General features: G+C 36.7%; 1 protein-coding gene across 9 annotated transcripts in view; it reads right to left on the reverse strand.

Moving 5' to 3' along the window:
* Nucleotides 1-18,078, reverse strand: part of DST (dystonin) — a 445,378-nt gene that overhangs the window by 328,157 nt on the left and 99,143 nt on the right. For 8 of the 9 annotated variants that reach the window (XM_027852998.1, XM_027852999.1, XM_027852997.1 and 5 more), the window contains one exon: nt 547-608. In XM_027852998.1, coding sequence (XP_027708799.1) covers nt 547-608 — 62 coding nt within the window. Of the gene's footprint in view, nt 1-546; nt 609-8,019; nt 8,150-18,078 lie in introns of those variants that run through there. The other variant, XM_027853001.1, reaches the window with a different exon arrangement.

Genomic DNA, 18,078 nt, shown 5'->3' on the forward strand with positions numbered 1-18,078 from the left:
GAAAGAAAGAAAGAAAGAAAGAAAGAAAGAAAGAAAGAAAGAAAGAAAGAAAGAAAGAAAGAAAGAAAGAAAGAAAGAAAGAAAGAAAGAAAGAAAGAGACAGTCCACAGTCCCTGCTCAAGGAGATCAGAGTCTAATAGGAGAAACAACATGCAAACAACTAGATATATACATAAGTAGTTTTACTACTTACAAACAAAATATATATTCAAAATAATTCATAGAGAGTTAGCACTAGCATTAAGAGAGATTGGGAAAGGCTTCTTACAAAAGGTGAGACTTGAGAAGCTGAGATGACAATTCACTGAAACATCATTTTAACTTTGAATATTCCTCAAAACAAAGTAATAACATATTTTGCTAACAACATGTTGCTAACTGCAATCTTAGATACTTATTTCCCCACCTCCATCATTATACAAAGACCACACACTAAATAATTATGTGTCTAGATACATGTGCCATTCTCTAGAAGTCAAATCATCCCATTTGCATGCCTTCAATTTTTCAAAGAAAAGACACAAACTGCAAGAAATACAAACTGACCTTCATGAGATGCTGATTTATCCACTTGGTGAAAGTTTTCTTCTGAACTTTGTCCCGTTCATCTAAAAAAAAAAAAAAAAGATAGAGTTGTGACTATTAGCAAACATATAGCTGCTTGAAAGTTTATAACAATATATAGAAATAATCCAACTGTATTTCTTCATGTACTGAGTCTATGCATACACAAAAATGATGGTTCAAAGGATGCTGTTTATCATACTAAGAGCCATAACCAAAACTTTTTCAACTGGGCCAAACACAGTTGAGATAGAGAAGAAAGGTAGTTCACAGAGAACAGTTTGGCCACGGGGATTCAGTCATAATGGGAAAGAAGGTCACTCATTTCCCAGATAATCCAAATCCAGACTATGCTTATGTGGGGACTGAAGGATGTACTTACTATCTCTAAAGTGTTAAATAAAGGAAGCTAAAGTATCAAACCAGTTATAAAACACTGTCAGTTCCTTCTCTGCCCATTCTTCCTTGAGGCTCCATTGCAAAGGTTACTTTGCCACTGACACCCACAAGGTGCTTTGAACACCACCAAGAATTATGCAAGAGCCATGGTTTTTCAGGGGATCACAAATCAATCACTCTCTCTCTTTCTCTTTCTCTCTCTCTCTCTCCTCTATAGAGAAACAATCACTTTTTTAATCTCCACCATTCCTTAATTCTGCATCCAAACTGAACTGTTTTCAAAGCCTTTCAACGACGGTATCTTATTCAAAAGCCTACCCAACAAAGAGAGAATGGTAACCAACAGTCAAATATAAATAAAACCAAAATTTTAGTGTAATAGTAAAATAGTCTTTTCTTCTCCCTTGGAATCCTTTCCCATGAAATTTAGCACTTTTTAATGAAGTTGAAGGCATTCATCTCCGTTTTAACAAATAGAACATTATAGGTTTCAGGAACACCTAAATGAGGAATTTTCCACTACCAATGCAGCCTGGCACCTTCTCTACATTTTATAATCTTAGATAACTACCCAGGGCAATGAGAAGTTAAGTGATATACCCAGAGTTCCACAGCCAGTATGTTATCAGAGATGGGATTTGAACTTAGGGCTTCATGAATCCAAAACCAGCTCTCTATCCAGCACATTCTCACTGAGTATTAAAGGACTTGAAATTATTATTGCAGAAATCCAGTCCAGAAGAGTGCCTGCCAGACAATCCCCTACACAGAAAAAAAAGTTCAATAGCCCTTTTACAAAGAGTTGTCTGTTGATCCACAGCCCCAATCTCAACAAACTTAGAAGTCAGTTTAAATCCCCTCAAGTAGCATACATGAGTGCATGTGTGCACATACATACGCACACATACACACGCACACATACACACGCACGCATACATATGCATGTGCGCCATTCCCTATAATTATTATCTCCTGGCATGGTAATACAATTGACACATGATCCCAAAGATAAAATATTAGAGCACTCCATCCTTTGCCTGTGACTTTACACTGTAAAGTACACCAATGTCATTTAACATTTACTGAACATCAACACCTAAAAGGTCTTAAGATCACCCTCAGAACAGTAATATCTAGTTTTTCACATCTTAAAGCAATAACATTAACCAAAATGGTTTTTTTCTTCTGAGACCTACATCGTGTATTTGCTACCTCCAAAGTGTAAGTAATCTGAAGTGTAAGTGTAAGAAAACTGAAGTATCAAATCAGTTATAAAACAGGTACTGTGAGCTCCACTATTGCCCACTCTTCCCTGAGGCTCCACAGCAAAGGTCACTTTGCCACTAACACCCACGAGGTGCTATAGACACCACAAGGAACTATGCAAGAGCCCTAGTTTTTCATGGGATTACAGACCAAGTGAGTGCTATTACTACCCTTCCTGCATTCATCTCACCCTTTCCAGCTCTCAAATCATGACACGATCAGACAATACTGGCTTAACAGTCAGCACTCAAAGAAAATGTTAGCAAGCTCCTAAATGTCCTGTTTAACGGCTATTGGACTGATTGCTTTAATGCTAGAGGAAAATAATGCAGCAGCACTTTGGGGAGAATTCTTTAGATCCTAGAAGATAAAACACATTTCATGATTTTGGGAAAAGGACAGATGGGAACACTATATCCTAAATATGTACCAGCTTAGCAGCAAAAAGGGCAGTAATATCAAGAGTCACTTTTGATTTGTATAGGCTGAATCCCAAAGGACCTCTAATGCTTAATGTGAAAGCCATCATGTATAACGTGGATCTGGTGTGTTCTGATCTCCTTCACATTGAGTCTTCTCCTGTGGGTAGTATTCTATACTGCCCAAATCACTGGGCCATTTTTCATCTAAAGAGAATATAATATTCTACATATGGTCAGTGATGATGCTGCTCCTTCTCAGAAGCCAAACACCAAAAGGTAGCTCTTGAAGGGTGACAATGATTGGCATTAATGGAAACCTAAGCAGCCCATTTTTTTAGATGTTAGCTTTTTGTTCGTAATGATTCTCAACTTTTTTATATTAAACCAATATCTTTCAAGTAGCAGGTCATCAAAAACTGTATAATAATTTAGGTTTGTGGTCTAGTTTAGACTCCAACTTGTAAGAGTTTTTCTGTCTTACTTAGTCTTTCTGGACTACAAAATCATAATCCATATCAATTGCAGACATTTCTGCTTCACTACAAACATTTCTTAGTTTTATTCAATTAAAGTTATCTGAGAACTTTAAAAATGCTTCATTACTTATTTTACCAATGTAACCCCAGCTGCTACCCAAGCAGGATAGGGGAAGGATAGCCCTGATCCTCAGGATGAGACAGGCTCCTAAGAGAATGCTGATTAAAAGTTCAAGAAGGCATCAAGGGCCAGCTTCACCTTTCTAAAAAACCACTTCATTTGATCAACCCCAGAAACTCTTGTAAAATTGTCATCTATGCTGGGTGACATACATTTCTGAAAGCCTCTACTCCAAACTGCTAATCATGGCAAATGATAACACATCACTTTAGACTAGGGTGGGGGGAGTCCTTTAAATGAAGGAAATCTTCGTTTTCCTCACTCATAAAATAAGGAAGTTGGACTCGATGATGTCTTTGGGTCTTTTCTAGCTCTTATGTCCTATGGTTTTTCTATAATTTAACAAAACTCTAAACTGAAGTTTAAGTAAGTTCAGGACCCAGGAAAGAACAGTTTTCTTTGCTTTTTGTATTTGGAGCTTGTATATTAGAACTTCTCATTACTCAGATGAAATCAAATTTGTGGGAGGAAAAAAGCTGAAGAATATATTTAGAAAATATTTTAGGTTCATAGGATTTAAAAGTTGGAAGAATCCTTAATGATCTATTCCAGATATTTTCAGACTTTTTTCTGAAGCAGAGCTACCTTTGAGTTCTCCAAAGTATTAGGTTCATTGATTGGGGCAGTGAAGGGAAAGGCTGAGAATACTAGTCACTGGCCTAAGCAAAGGAAGAGTGACCAACAATAATGAAAATAACAAAAATAACACCAACACACTTACAGCACTTTAAAGATTCAAATTCATTACTTTAAGTTAAGAGAGCTAGGTGGTACAGTAGAGAGAGCACTGGGCCTGGAATTAGGAAGGCCTTAGGTCAAATCTAACCTCAGACACTAGGTTTGTGAACTCGGTCAAGTATCTTAACTTCTATTTCTTCAACTGTAAAATGAAAATAACAATGGCACCTATCTCACAGAGCTGCTATGAGGATCAAATGAGATATTTGTAAAACACTAAGTATAATGCCTAGCATACACTAGGTGCCTAATAAATTCTTGTTCCTTTCCCTTTCCTTTTCCTTTAAAAAATAACACTGCAAGGTAAATTATACAATATGATAATCTCCATTCTAAAGTTGTAGAGAGACTTCAAGAAAGGCAGCTAGGTGGTGCAGTAGATAGAGCACTGAGCCAAAGTCAAGCATACCTCAGTTCAAATCTGGCCTCAGACACTTACTAGCTTTGTGACCCTAGACAAGTCATTTAACCTCTGTTTGCTTCTGTTTCCTCATCTGTAAAATGAGCATAATAATAGCACCTACCTCTCGGAGTTCTTGTGAAGATCAAATCAAATACAAATAATATTTGTAAAGTGCTTAGCACAGTGCCTAGTACATATTATGCATTATATAAATGTTGGTTAGCAGTAGCAGCAGTAAGTAATGACTCTTGTCCAAGCTCACAAAAATAGGAAGAAATCATAAAACCTGGCCTTGAATGTAGGTCCTCTAACTCCAGGAGGTGTTGGATTTTGTTTTGTCTTGTTTTGTTTTGTTTTGTTTTTTTCATTTTTGATTTGGTATAGGGATTTTTTTTTCCATTGTTACTCCACTTAAGATGCAGAGAAATAGAACAGCAGAGAAATTCAGCACAAGCCTTGCTATTGGAACTCCCTGCAAGAAGGAAACACATATGTAGAAGAATATGTGCTCTTGGGCAGATCCCTGGGCTTGAAGATCAACCTGGTAACATTTGAAGATGAAACAGAAGCTTGCAATCAATTTGGGGTGAGGGGAGGAAGAAAGAACCCTGATGGGGTCTAACTTCATTTTACAGATGAGGAAACTGAGCTCAGAGAGGCTAAACAATTTGCCCAAGTAAGTAGCATAGCCAAAACTTGAACCAAGGCTCTCAAAGACATTGATCATTCCACTCTACCATCCTGCCTCATCACTTGGAGAAAGTTTTAGGAATTCTTTTCTAGGCCTCTGGAACCCAGACATCTGATGTACAAAATCAATATTAACTTGCAAAGATTAGGATTTATTCCTTTCTATTCTAATTTTCAATTTAAAGGAGATGTGAAATTTACAAGGAAATGCATTAAAATGTATTATCTCAAAACATTACCATTCAGGAGGGATTTCTATACATGTACTATATTCAGTAAAAAAGATGAAAACTTTTTTTCCTTTACCAGTCTCTCAAAATCTAATTCCAATTTATCTAAATCTAAGGAAAAAAATGAGTTCAACTTTTCTAACTTAGTTGGGTAAAAAGGGACATTATCAATTGGAAACTGACTGTTGAAAAAGATCTTTAATCAAATATTATTAAGTTCCTGTTGTGTATGGAAGACTGTGCTAGGCTCTACCGTAGAAACCAAATACCCTCAGAAAGGCTTACAGTTTTATGGAGAAAGAAGGGGGAAAGGAAGAGAAATTGGAATAGGGGAGAGGATGGAGGAGGCAAAAGGAGAAGGATTTTGGAAGTTACATTCTAGAAAAGTATATGAAATTAAAATTCAGAATAATTACCTGAAATTTTCAAGTCAATAATTGAATGTTATTGTGTAAGATATTAGTGCTTGGTGGTAAGGTTATTATTTTAACTATCTTATGAACATACCTAAGCTTCTTATTGTTCAGTCATGTCCAACTTTTAGTGATCCCATGGACCATACTGTCCATGGGGTTTTCTTCACAAAAGATACTGGAGTGGTTTGCTATTTTCTTCTCCAGTGGATTAAGGTAAATGGAGGTTAAGTGACTTTCCTACAGTTAAGTAACTATTAAGTGTCTGAGGCAGGATTTGAACTCACCGAGATGAGTCTTCATGACTCCAGGCCCAGCATGCTATTGACTGAGCCATCTTGCTGCCCTTATACCTAAGCCTGCTTACCAAATGATTTGCATTTGGAATTTACTAATCCATAGAAAGGGCAACGAGGTGATAAAGTAGATTAGAGAGCTAGGCCTGGATTCAGGAAGACTCATTTTCCTGAGTTCAAATCTGGACTCAGACACTTACTAGCTGTATGACCCTGTGCAAGTCACTTAACCCTGTTTGCCTCAGTTTCCTCATGTGTAAAATGAGCTGGAGAAGGAAATGGCAAATCACTGGAGTATTACTGCAAAGAAAACCCCAAATATGGTCACAAAGAGTAGGACAGGACTGAAAAACAACTGAATACCATAATACATAAAAATAATATCTAAAATCTAAAAAGGAAGAAAAATAATATGTTATGCTTATTATATGGACTTTTTCTTTCCTTCTCTAAGTATATAAAATTAACACATAGAAGATGTTAGCAGTATATTACCACTTAGTTGTCAGAATTCTGAATTACAGAGATAATATAGAAATATAATTTCATTGGAATTTATATATGGAATCAATATGAAGGAATAAAGATTCTATGTACCATTCTATTTTTAATTATTTCTTTTCTAGGTGCAAATAGCAAGAAAACAATATGACCTATGAAAAATAACCAATCATGTAAATAAAAATAAGACATCAGATTTATATTATATTGGCAGTAGAAACCAGTGCAAAAGAAATACAATAACATGCAGCTAACCTAATACGATCATTATAAATTACAACTAAGGCATAGAATTATGACTCAAAAGTAATTAATAAGGGATTACTGAGAAATATCTATGTATTGTACACACATACAAATATACTTATATATCTAGAATTCCTTGAAAGCAGGAACTGTTTCATTTTTTCCTCTATCTCCTAGGCACCTAGGATAGTGCATAGCACATAGTAAGTGCTTAACTTGTTTACATATTCCATTATAAATTAATAAGACATGTCATTCAAAATTCCTAATGTTAGTGATTTACAGCAGTTAGCAAGACTCCTAATTGGTGAGAATTCCTTTGGAAGTAGGGTACCTTTTACAAAGAACTCCTGTACCATCTAACACCAAACTGTAAGGGTTAATATGAATTTCAGTGTTCCAGGCTTACTACTGGAAAGTAATGAAAGTCCTGAGGGAAAAAAGTTTCAAGATCTGCCACTTTTTTAAACTAGCTTCACAAAAAGGGAGTAGTCCAGATTACACCATCTAATTTTCCAATCTGTACTTGCATAAAGGTCCTTTCAGTTAGTTTAGACAGTGATGTCTACCACCAAGGTTGTATTTTGGGCAATGCTACCATGACAACAATGAAGGAAGGAGTTCCTATGCTTTCACGGAGTCTACAAGTTTTACTGACTAACAAATCAGTTTTCAGGGAATAAGAGTTTAGTAATACATTTCTATATAAAATATTTGATTTAAAGGACATTGATCATTATAACAATGACAATATATCACTTCCAAATCAATGGTTAATAAATTTCCAAAAGCCACTTTAAAAAAAAGATCTTTTATAGTGTGAAGAGAAGCAAACAATTCATAAAGCATTCTATTAATTACTACTTAAAGAAAAAGGAAAAAATCAAGGAAATAAAAATGTATGTGCAACACATTATTGATCATTGAAAACTACACTGGTTTATCTTCAATTCAATCCAATCAAACTTAAGTGCTTTTAATACCACAAGAAAAAAAAAACTTTTGAAATATTAAAACAGAAAAATAAAACGCAACCTTCTCCAGAGAGCCTCAAAAAAGTTGCAATGCTAGACTGCCTGGTATTGTGAAAGGTGCCCTACCGTCTGCAAATTCCTACTGGACAAACAAAGGCACGCAGTACAATTTATCCAATCCTTAAAACATGAGGGGTATTATACACATCACGCTACTGACCCATACAGCACATCTGTTCCACCAGCTTTGCATTCCACTCTTGTTCATTTTTAATTAGCTGCCCCATCATTCTCCGGGAAAGTTGGCTGACAGGTTGTCCTTCACTCTTGACATCCAAACTTAAGGTGTTACTTACTATACACACAAGGTTACTTTCTCTGCTGAAAGAAACCACTGAGCAGACACTCCCCCTTCCTCCTGGCAGGCCGAAGAGAAAGAAGTAACTCCCCCTTTTAAATAAACAGGAGGCTTGGCTCAGTCTCCTGTGCTTCCACAGCAAGCAGAGGTATTACTTACAATTTTAAAGAATCTGACTAAATCACATTTCTCCTTATAATCTTAAATGTGTGTATATAAACAGGAATGCTTTTTTTATTTAAAAAAAAAAAGTTTTATGCTATTCAGAAACCCCCAGTATGTACAGATAGAGCCTTCCTTACTAACAGATCAACAAAACAAGTTACATTCCATTGTGTAACTAGTTCATCCTTTTTTTTTTCCTCTCTTCTAACACCCCAGGCAAAAATTCTCTGGAATAAAATAGTCAGGATCCACCCAACTGGTTTAACTAAATCCTGGTGAGTCTGAAATCAACGAAAGTGAAGTGAAAGAGGTTATTTTGCAGGTAGGACACATCTCATTCGTATCTAACAATCTGTGTGGAGCAACCGAACTGACTCCCTATGCACATGAAGAAGTGGAAAGGAAAGCAGTGATCAGGAGTCCCTGGCTGGTTTCCCATTCTCTTCCACAAACCTGGCAGGAGGGAAAGAATGAGAGGGCTGAGAGATAAATGACTTTGATCACCCAATTCACAAAAGAGGTATGACTTTCACTTTTGTAAAAGCATTTTCTCTTAGGGAAGTACACAGATAGAAACCTCTCATATAAATGTACGAAGTTAACAAGTTACTTAGGTTCAAGGACACATGCTCCTTTATCTCTCTTACCCTGGCCAATAGAGCCACCATCTCCAAATGCAGATGCCAAGGAGTGTCACTAACATCCAGAGTTAGATGGCAGAGCAGACCGGGTGCTGGTACTACAGTCTTGAAGATCTAAGTACAAATCCAGACACAGGCACTTAACTCTGCAACTATGGGCAAGTCATTTGACCTTTGCTGGCCTCAGTTTTCTCAACTGTAAAGTGGGGGTAAATAACAGCACCTACCTCCCAGGATTGTTGTGAGGATCAAATGAGATAGTTGGAAAGTGCTTAACACAATGCTGTGCACATTGTAGGCATTACATAATGCCTATTATTAATTTTTAATAGACATGATAAAAAGCACTACACTTGAAGCAAGAGAATCTGAATTTAATTTATGCTCTCCTCTATTAATTTGGACAAGTCACTTAACTCCTTTTGGTTCCAGTTTATCCATAAAATGAGACTTCAAGACCAGGGCTTAGATTCTGTCACGTATGAGTTGTGTAACCTTGATCAAGTAACTTCTTTTCTCTGAGACTCAGTTTCTTCATCTAAGGTCTTAGACTCAATAAATAATCTATAAGGACATTTCCAGCTCTAAATCCTATTCATTTGTAATGTATTTTCCCATAGAATCAAGTGAGCAAAAATAATTAGATGTAATTGAAATGCCAATAGTTGAAATAGTGTTATTAATATCATACTTCATTAAATAGTTTAAACAACTGTTGTTTCTTAAGTGCCTGCTATGTGTGGACTGGCCTAATCACTATTGATCACACTGATTCCAAGGTAAATGTGCCATTAGTTGCAAACAAATCACTTACCCATACCTTTGTACCTGTTTATCAGCTTTGGTATTTCCATTACCCCTCTTCAAGTTCATTGGAGGCTTTCCCTGAATCCCTACCTGATGGAGCTGGTCTCCTCAGATTACCTTGTGTTGACTTTTGCATATGTTATGTATACATGGTTTTCCCCAAAAGAACATAAGATCCTTCAGGGAGGACTTTTCTGTCTGTGCACTCCCAGTGCCTAGCACTTGTAACTAAATGAATACTTGTCTGCATAGGAAGCTAAGAAACTAAACCAAGTATAAGTGGAAGGGCCCTAACAGCAATGACCTCAAGAGAAAAATGCCATGGAGACTTTTTTTTTTTTTGGAAATGTAACCCATGTGTTTAAAATCATGTATCTTTTAGGACATGAAAATATATAAACATTTTGCCAATATCCCAACATCCAATATCTAAGCACAGGATAGATACGCAAATGCAGATATCTTAGAAAGAAATAAGTTCTCCTCAAAATGATATTGTGGGCACTGTAACTAAGGCTTTGATGCTCCGGACCTAGGAGTACCAAAAGAGGTAGAGAAGTAATAGAATAGACAATTTCAAGGAAGAGAAGTCAATTGATAGCTGTTCTTTGCTTCATAAGAACCATCTGTGGTAGGGCAAACATTCTCACGCAACTCTTTGTCCTATATTCTCCCATACTCCAAAGCTAATCAGCAAAAGAAGGCAAACAAATGGATTTGCCTAAGGACAACAAGGTGTGGCTGTGGCGGCTGGGTGAAAGGCAACAATACACAAGAAAACAGTTTCCATTTATTTTCAAGGAGCAGGGAAGTAGCAAAAAGAAATCATTCTAAGGGGTAGAATGATAGAACTCAAAGGCACAGTAATGTTCCACCAGTGGCCACAAACTACTGTGCAGTCTACATTTACAAATCATTTTTACATTTATCATTAATACCATGGATCTTATTGGATTCTATGTGCTAAATGATTTTCTTTTGCATTCAGAAATAACCATATTGGATCATAGATTTTAAACTGGAAAAGACCTTAGAAGCATTCAAGTCCAAACACCCTCATTTTATAGATGAAGGAACTGAAGTACAAAGAGATTAAATGACTTGCTCAAGTTGAAAGGGTGTCATAGCTGGTTGTCTTACCTCAAAACCCAGCACTAGTTCCTCTATACCCTGCTGCCAGATAAAGTGTTTTTTTTTTAATTTTTAAATTATTCATCTACATCCAAAGCAAATTTGTTATACCTCCTCTAGGTTTATTCAGTGAATCCTGCTATGTCTTATTTGCCAGATACTACAATAGCCTTCGAAAGACACTTGGTTTTTCTTGATGCCAGAAATACAGATTCCAGTTATCAAGGAAATGAGTTCTTTTCTTCATGCTAAGTATGACAAGGTGGAATTTCAGATCACCATCAGCCTAAGGTATAAATGGTATCTTACCAAAGAGGAGACACACTCATTTACTTTTGGAGACAGAAGGAAGCTCTATTACAGATCTCTATCAGATGCAGCCACCCTCCCCCCATTCAATAAGATTTCATGACGCTGAGCTGCTCAATAGAAATGCAATGTTCCTAAAATAGGAATCCTCATAACATTTCTGAGTAATCACAGGCGAAAAATGTTGTTTGACAACAATTAGGTACGATTTAAATCATTACTTCAAGTAAAATTAATTTTCTATTCAAAGACTAATTAATAACTTAGTCACCTGAAGATTAAAAAAAAAAATGAGTTCTATGGAATGCAATGAGATGACCTAACAATAAACACTATTCTTTCTCTAGGTTGGACTTTGGCATTGGCAGGTTGTCCTTGGCACCAGCAGGTTCTCCTAACATTTGATGCTGCAAGGAAATGGTTTATGACCTATATAGAGAAAGGCAGTTATTTACTTTCAGGGCTCAGATTTTATATCCCTTCAATACAAAATTTCCACTTAATTAAGAATTATGAGCCAGTGTGGAACAGTGGAAAGGGTGGACATGGAGTCATAGATCATGAATCCCAGTTCTGATTGAGTCATTTGCTACCTGTGTAACCCTGAGCTAATTACTGCCTCTCTGAGTCTTACAATTTCCTCATCCTTAAAATGGTAGCACCTACTTTACAGGTTGTTGTGAGGACCTAATGAGATAGTTTATGTAAAGTACTTTGCAAATCTTAAAATTTTATAAAATGTTAACTGTTTTTGTCATTGTTATAATTATTTGTAAAAAGAGGAAGTTTGGATTAGAAGACCTCTAAAGTCCCTCCCACTTCTAAACCTCTGATCATTTAGAGCAGGGGTTCTTAATCTGAGGTCCAAAGTAACTTTCAGAGTTTGAGAACTTGGATTTAAAAAAAAATCTATTTTTATATAATCAATTTCCTTTGTATTTTATTTTGTGCATTTAAAAACTTTCTGAGAAGAGGTCTGTAGGTTTCACCCAACTGCCAAAAGAATCTATGATACAGAAAGGTTAAAAATGCCTGTATTTCAGCAAAACAGACTAGAACAGTCTCTTATAATAGCTTCACCTACTGATGTATGCCCTTTGTTGGTGCAAACTGTTTATGGAAGCCTTTTTTTTTTTATTGATACCCTCTTTCATTTAAGAGCTTTGTTAAATGTACAACAGAAAATCCAAAGTTTGTTTTGCTTCTACACTTTGTTGTTGTTGTTCAATCATTTTCAGTTGTGTCCAACTCTTCTTGACCCCATTTGGGGGTTTTCTTGGCAAAGACACAATAGTAGTTTATCATTTCCTTCTCCAACTCATTTTACAGATGAGGAAACTGAGGCAAACAAGGTTAAATGACTTGCCCAGGGTGACTAGTAAGTGCCTGAGGCTGGATTTGAACTCAGGTCTTCCTGACTCTAGGCCTAGTGTTCTATCCACTGCACCACCTAACTGCTTCTACGCTATAGATTCATAATTTGTAACAGTAAAATAACCCATATCTTCCCTTAAATTAAGGAAAAGTGGAAAAGGCAAAAGACTTTTGTGTTTGGAAACACATTTTCTCTTTGTAAAAAAATTTTTTATACTTTTAAACAATACTAGAATCACAGAACTGTACTTTAGTAATCATCTCCTCCAATTCCCTCATATTACAGATGAGGAAACTGGGATGCAGAAAAGTGCAGTGGTTTCCCCAAGGTTACATAATAACTTTGTGTTTTCTAATTCCTTTAGATATTGAATCCATTTGTTGGGAATGCAATATGGGTAGGGCTCTCATATGGGTGGTCATAGGACTGGGGGTCAGGTCATGAGTACAGGGCCACAGGGCATATTGGTAACTGTGAGTGGTCTACTAACTGATGTAATTATCCACAGTTAACAAAATGATGTTTTAATGAAGACTTTGTGTTAAAGGTAAAATAGTTAAGAAACTAATCCAGTCTGAATAGTTGATTAAGTCCTTAGAGATCCCCACCCTTTTATCTCTGGTGCTGACTCATTATCTGACTAGCCTAGTTTTATTATAGGAATGGAAATTTGTTCTGAAAATGAATCATATCTATGATTTCCACTCACTTGAAAAGGTGGATCCTCTCAAATAGGAAAAATAATGTTGAACAGAAGTACAACACATTTCTTTTAAGAGAAGTTGATGAGGATATTATTTCACCCAACTTAACAAATTAACCATGTTTAAAGTGTGCCTATCAACCCAATTGTAATTGCTTATAAGTCCCATAGCAAGTTCATAGTATCAGCCTAAACCTATTCAGAAAAGTTCTTATAATCATAATGAGCTGAGTCCTAAGTAAACCTAAGCATACCTGTGACACTTAGTCATTCTGTAACCTAGGGATTGTAGCAAGGCACTAGATGAAGTGAAGGACTTCTTATCTCAACTCTTTTTTGTTGAATTGCATTAACTTCTCTGTGCCTAGTGTCAGTCTTAAACAGGAAGATTTTTCCAATGATTCTTCCATTTACAGTAGAACACATTTCCTCTCCTCTCTCTTTTTCCACTAGCCCCTCTTTTTCCTTCTTATCTCAGAAGAGTGGGATGGCATAGTATGGGAAAGCATTGAAACTGTATTTCATCAGTATAGGGAGCTCCTAAGGAGAACATTTTTGTCGATATACATTAGCATCTTTTCTGCATCTTATTAAGTTGGCTAGGGTATTAAGAAGTTGTGACTTGGTTGGAGTCTTCGTTATTGTTGAGCCATTTCAGGCATGTCCAACTCTTCATAATCCCATCCGTTTGGGATTTGTTTTTTGGTTTGTTTGTTTTTTCTTTGCAAAAACACTGGAGTATTTGCCATTTCCTTCTCCAGCTCATTTTACAGATGAGGAAACTGAGGCAAACAGGTTTAAATGATTTATCTACGGTCACACAGCTAGTAAGTGTCTGAGACCAGATTCGAACTCATGAAGGTGAGTCTTCCTGACTCCAGGCCTGATAGGGAACTAAACTAAATTAGAAATTAAATAGCTTCCAATAGAGAAACTATTCAATGGTTTGAGAAATTTACTGTCAGAAACAACCTCCTTTCCTTTTTTTTTACTAAGTCCTGGTGGTAAGATGCAAAACCTCAGAGAGATACTTTTAGCCATGAATTGAGCTGATAGGATCCTGGGACAAAACACATCCATTTTGACCTGCCAAGCCCAGGATATGTCCCCCAGCTCATTTTTTCTCTTTTCTACTCTACAAGCAGAGAACTCTCAGTAGAGAAACACAAAAGGATAGAACCAACTCCCTCATGTCTAAATCCCAAGGTAAGAAACATCATCAACTCATGCAAATGGAAATGAGGAGAAAGGATTCCGACACTTCTGTGACTATAGGTGAGCCCTGACTTCTTAGTATGTTCCCAATGTGCCACCTATGAAATTAACCTCACTTTTAAAAATTAACCAGTTTAACACAAATCTTCAGTGTCAGCAAATGTCTTGATGCTAACTTTTATGCACTAATTTCTATCACCATGTACCCTAAGTGGAAATGACTGGGAGGAACTGCTCTGGGCTACTACCATAGCTGCATATTGTGGCTATGCCTGCTTCCCCTGGCTTACTAACATTTCCCGACCTATGGCAGAGAAATGTCATAGAGATTTATGAGACTTCTTGACTTTCCTGAGAAGGCTTATGCTCTCACAGTCATACTAATTCCTCAAACCAATCAATTCCTTTTCTAGATGACAAGTAACTGCATATGTTAATTAAGCATTTACAATGCCTTATCACTGAAAAGATTATCCAACTTTCATTTTACATAGTTCTACAGCCCATGAAACAAAGCTAGGGGGCAGCTAGGTGACACTGTGGATAGAGCATTGTGCCTGGTGTCAGGAAGACCTGAGGTCACTCTATAGCAATACTTCAGGTGCCCTCTACTGGTAGGTTTCATCTCTCTAGTAAATAATAATCACAGATTCTGCTCTGGAAAGGATCTTAAGGACAACTGTGTACTCCAGCTCCATCATTTTGCAGATGAGGAAACTGTAGACCAAAGGGGTAACAGAAGTTTCCCAATGTCACATAGGTAATAAATGGCAGACCCACAATATGAACCCTAGTCTTCTGACTCCAAATCCAGCCATCTTTCCACCGTACCAAGCTACCATTTAAATCATGTTTTATAGCTTGCAGAATGCTTCGTATACATTATTTCACTTAATCTTCACAACAACGTTGTGACTCAGGGACTATTATTATCCTCATTTTAAAGATGAGGTAACTGAAACTTAAGTATAGTGTCAAAATCTAGATTTGAACCCAGGTCTTCCCAGAACCTATACCCAGTGTTTATTCTACTACCCTATGATGCATTCTTCTCCAGTAGGATAGAATTATTTCATGTTAATAAATAAGGTACAAAAGAAGTTTTGCCTTAGAGAAGCATACAACGTTAGTGGATTTTCTTTCTTACAATTTCTGCAATACAACCGACTTCTTCAACACCACAAAAAACTATCTGCCCTAATGCCTGTGACAATGAGTACATTTTTGTTTAATTCTTTTGCCTTTGTACAATTTCCTCTATGTGTTTCTGTTTATATAAATGTCTGTCTATATGGTCTTATACTGCTCTTGTCAACTTCAGACTGAACTCTCAAAGTGGAGGGCTATAATTACTTAATTTGTTTTTGTACAACCCCTCAAGCAGTGTGCAGTGGATGTGGGAATGTTTGATTCAATCAGAGGACAAGTCATTTATTCTTGCATAATATGTTAGTGGATCTCCTCAGTATAAGTATTCTCTCCTCCATTAAAGACCACCCATGCCCTCTCATCCTATATGATTCTGGCTCATATCTTAACATCTGCTTTGCTGATGTGCCCTAAAGACCATGAGACCTCATCATCAGTCCTGCAGTTGAAACATCAACAAAGATGGCTGTTTAACAAATAACCATGTATTGTCTCTGCCGTTAGAACATTATTACTTTGAGAATGGGGACTTTCTTGCTTTTCCATTTGTAGCCCCAGTGTCTCATATATAATTAGAGCTTAATAAATGTTTTTCCTTCATGCATTTCTTCATTTTTTGGCAAATGCTCCATAGAAAACCTGTTCAATGTGCTTAATATCTATGTCTGATTAATTTAATATTTCATGGATACCAGTGCAACCATTAATATGTTCATCTCTCACTCTCACTTAAAAAAAGATAACCAAAAAGCAGTAACTAGCCCATCTACAGCACTTAAAACTTGTTGGCATAGATTAAAAAAAAAGGCATTTATTAATCACTTAATGTGGCTAGAGCAAGCATGCTATAGTGGACAAAAGAGTTGTCCTTGGAGCCAAGAAGACCCGAGGTTCAGGTTTAGCTTCTGACACATAGTACTCCAGGAAAGTCATTAAACTGAGTGCTCTACACAACTGTCATAGATTATAAATTACAGATAACGTGCTGACCTGCATTGGTAGAGAGAGTTTCCCCATCTGGAAGTTCCCTATACCAATGGAACTCCATAACTAATCTCTATCTCCACTACAAATTAGGCACTGTACTAAGTTCAGGGGATATAAGGAAAGGAAAAAGAAACAGTCCTTGCCCTCAAGTCACTGAAGTACATCAATCTTTCAGCCACAGCCACAAAGTAATTACCATCTGTAGCATCTGCTTAGAACATCAAGTATAAAATACATAATGAATTTATATTGTAGATTTAGCTGTGCTCTAATATAGCACAATATCCTCATGATATTTGAAACTTATTTTTAATTTCCTTTCCATTTTCTGTCCAGCATTTACACATCAAACAGGATAAATTCATTTTAACGAGGTCAACAATCTTTGATTACAGTAATATATTTTCTAATGTCCCTACAGCCAAAAGCTTTACAACAGGAACAACTCATTACAGAAACAACTTGGTATATCAGATAGAGCAACGGATTGGAGCCAGAAAGACTCAAACTGAAATCCCACCTTAGACACTTGCTGGCTGTGTGACCCAAGGCAAGTCATCTCTCAGACTCAGTATCCTCATCTATTAAAAAATGGGTGACAGCACCCACCTCATACAGTAGCTGTGAAAAGAAAATGGAGTACTTTATGTAAAGCACTTAGCAAACTTTTAAGTGAAATGGAATGGAAAAGCAGTTTAGAACTTACTGTATGCCAAGCATTATGGAAACAAACAGAAATGTAATAATTCCTGGTTTCAAAGAGCTAACCTTCTAAAACTAGGAAACAATCCACATAGAAGTGTTCAGCTTCAGAGCAAATTGAAAGGCCAGGTGGGACTGGGGGTCCAATGAGCCAAATAATAGGACAGATGGTAAGATCTGGTGAAACTTGAGGAGCTACATCAAGGCACTCCCTGATCACCAAATGTTGGGAAGGAAGGAGATGGTAGACCCATGGGTTGAAGTGAAGTGTAATGGTCTTACAGGGGAGAGGTGGGATGGGGTCAGCATCCAACTGTGAGTGAGCATCCTGCACCTGGTGAGAATTAGGCATGGAAATTGGGGTAAGAAAGAAGGTGTCTAACTCACTGGTGAGGCAAGCACTCCTGATGGGCCTTTGGGCTGCTGATTGGCTTCAGTGTAAATATAAATATGAACTGCTATGTTTCAACTTCTTTGGAAATAAATGGAAAATGATATATTCTTGGCGCATTATAGGACAAAGTAAAGTAAATATGTAAGGAACTATTAGTTAATGTGATCCAACAGGAAACTTCAGACTAAAATTTCACTTTGAAATATGAATTGTTAGATTTGCTATCAGTATTGATAATTACTAATTAGATAATTTCCAAACTTCATTTCACTTCATACCATCTCAACTTAAGCAATTATGAAATATTTTTAAAATTCTAGACCACATGCACTAGAAACAGGTT

This window comes from Vombatus ursinus, unplaced genomic scaffold, assembly GCF_900497805.2.
Source record: "Vombatus ursinus unplaced genomic scaffold, bare-nosed wombat genome assembly UNPS02009835.1, whole genome shotgun sequence".
NCBI classification, from domain to species: domain Eukaryota; kingdom Metazoa; phylum Chordata; class Mammalia; order Diprotodontia; family Vombatidae; genus Vombatus; species Vombatus ursinus.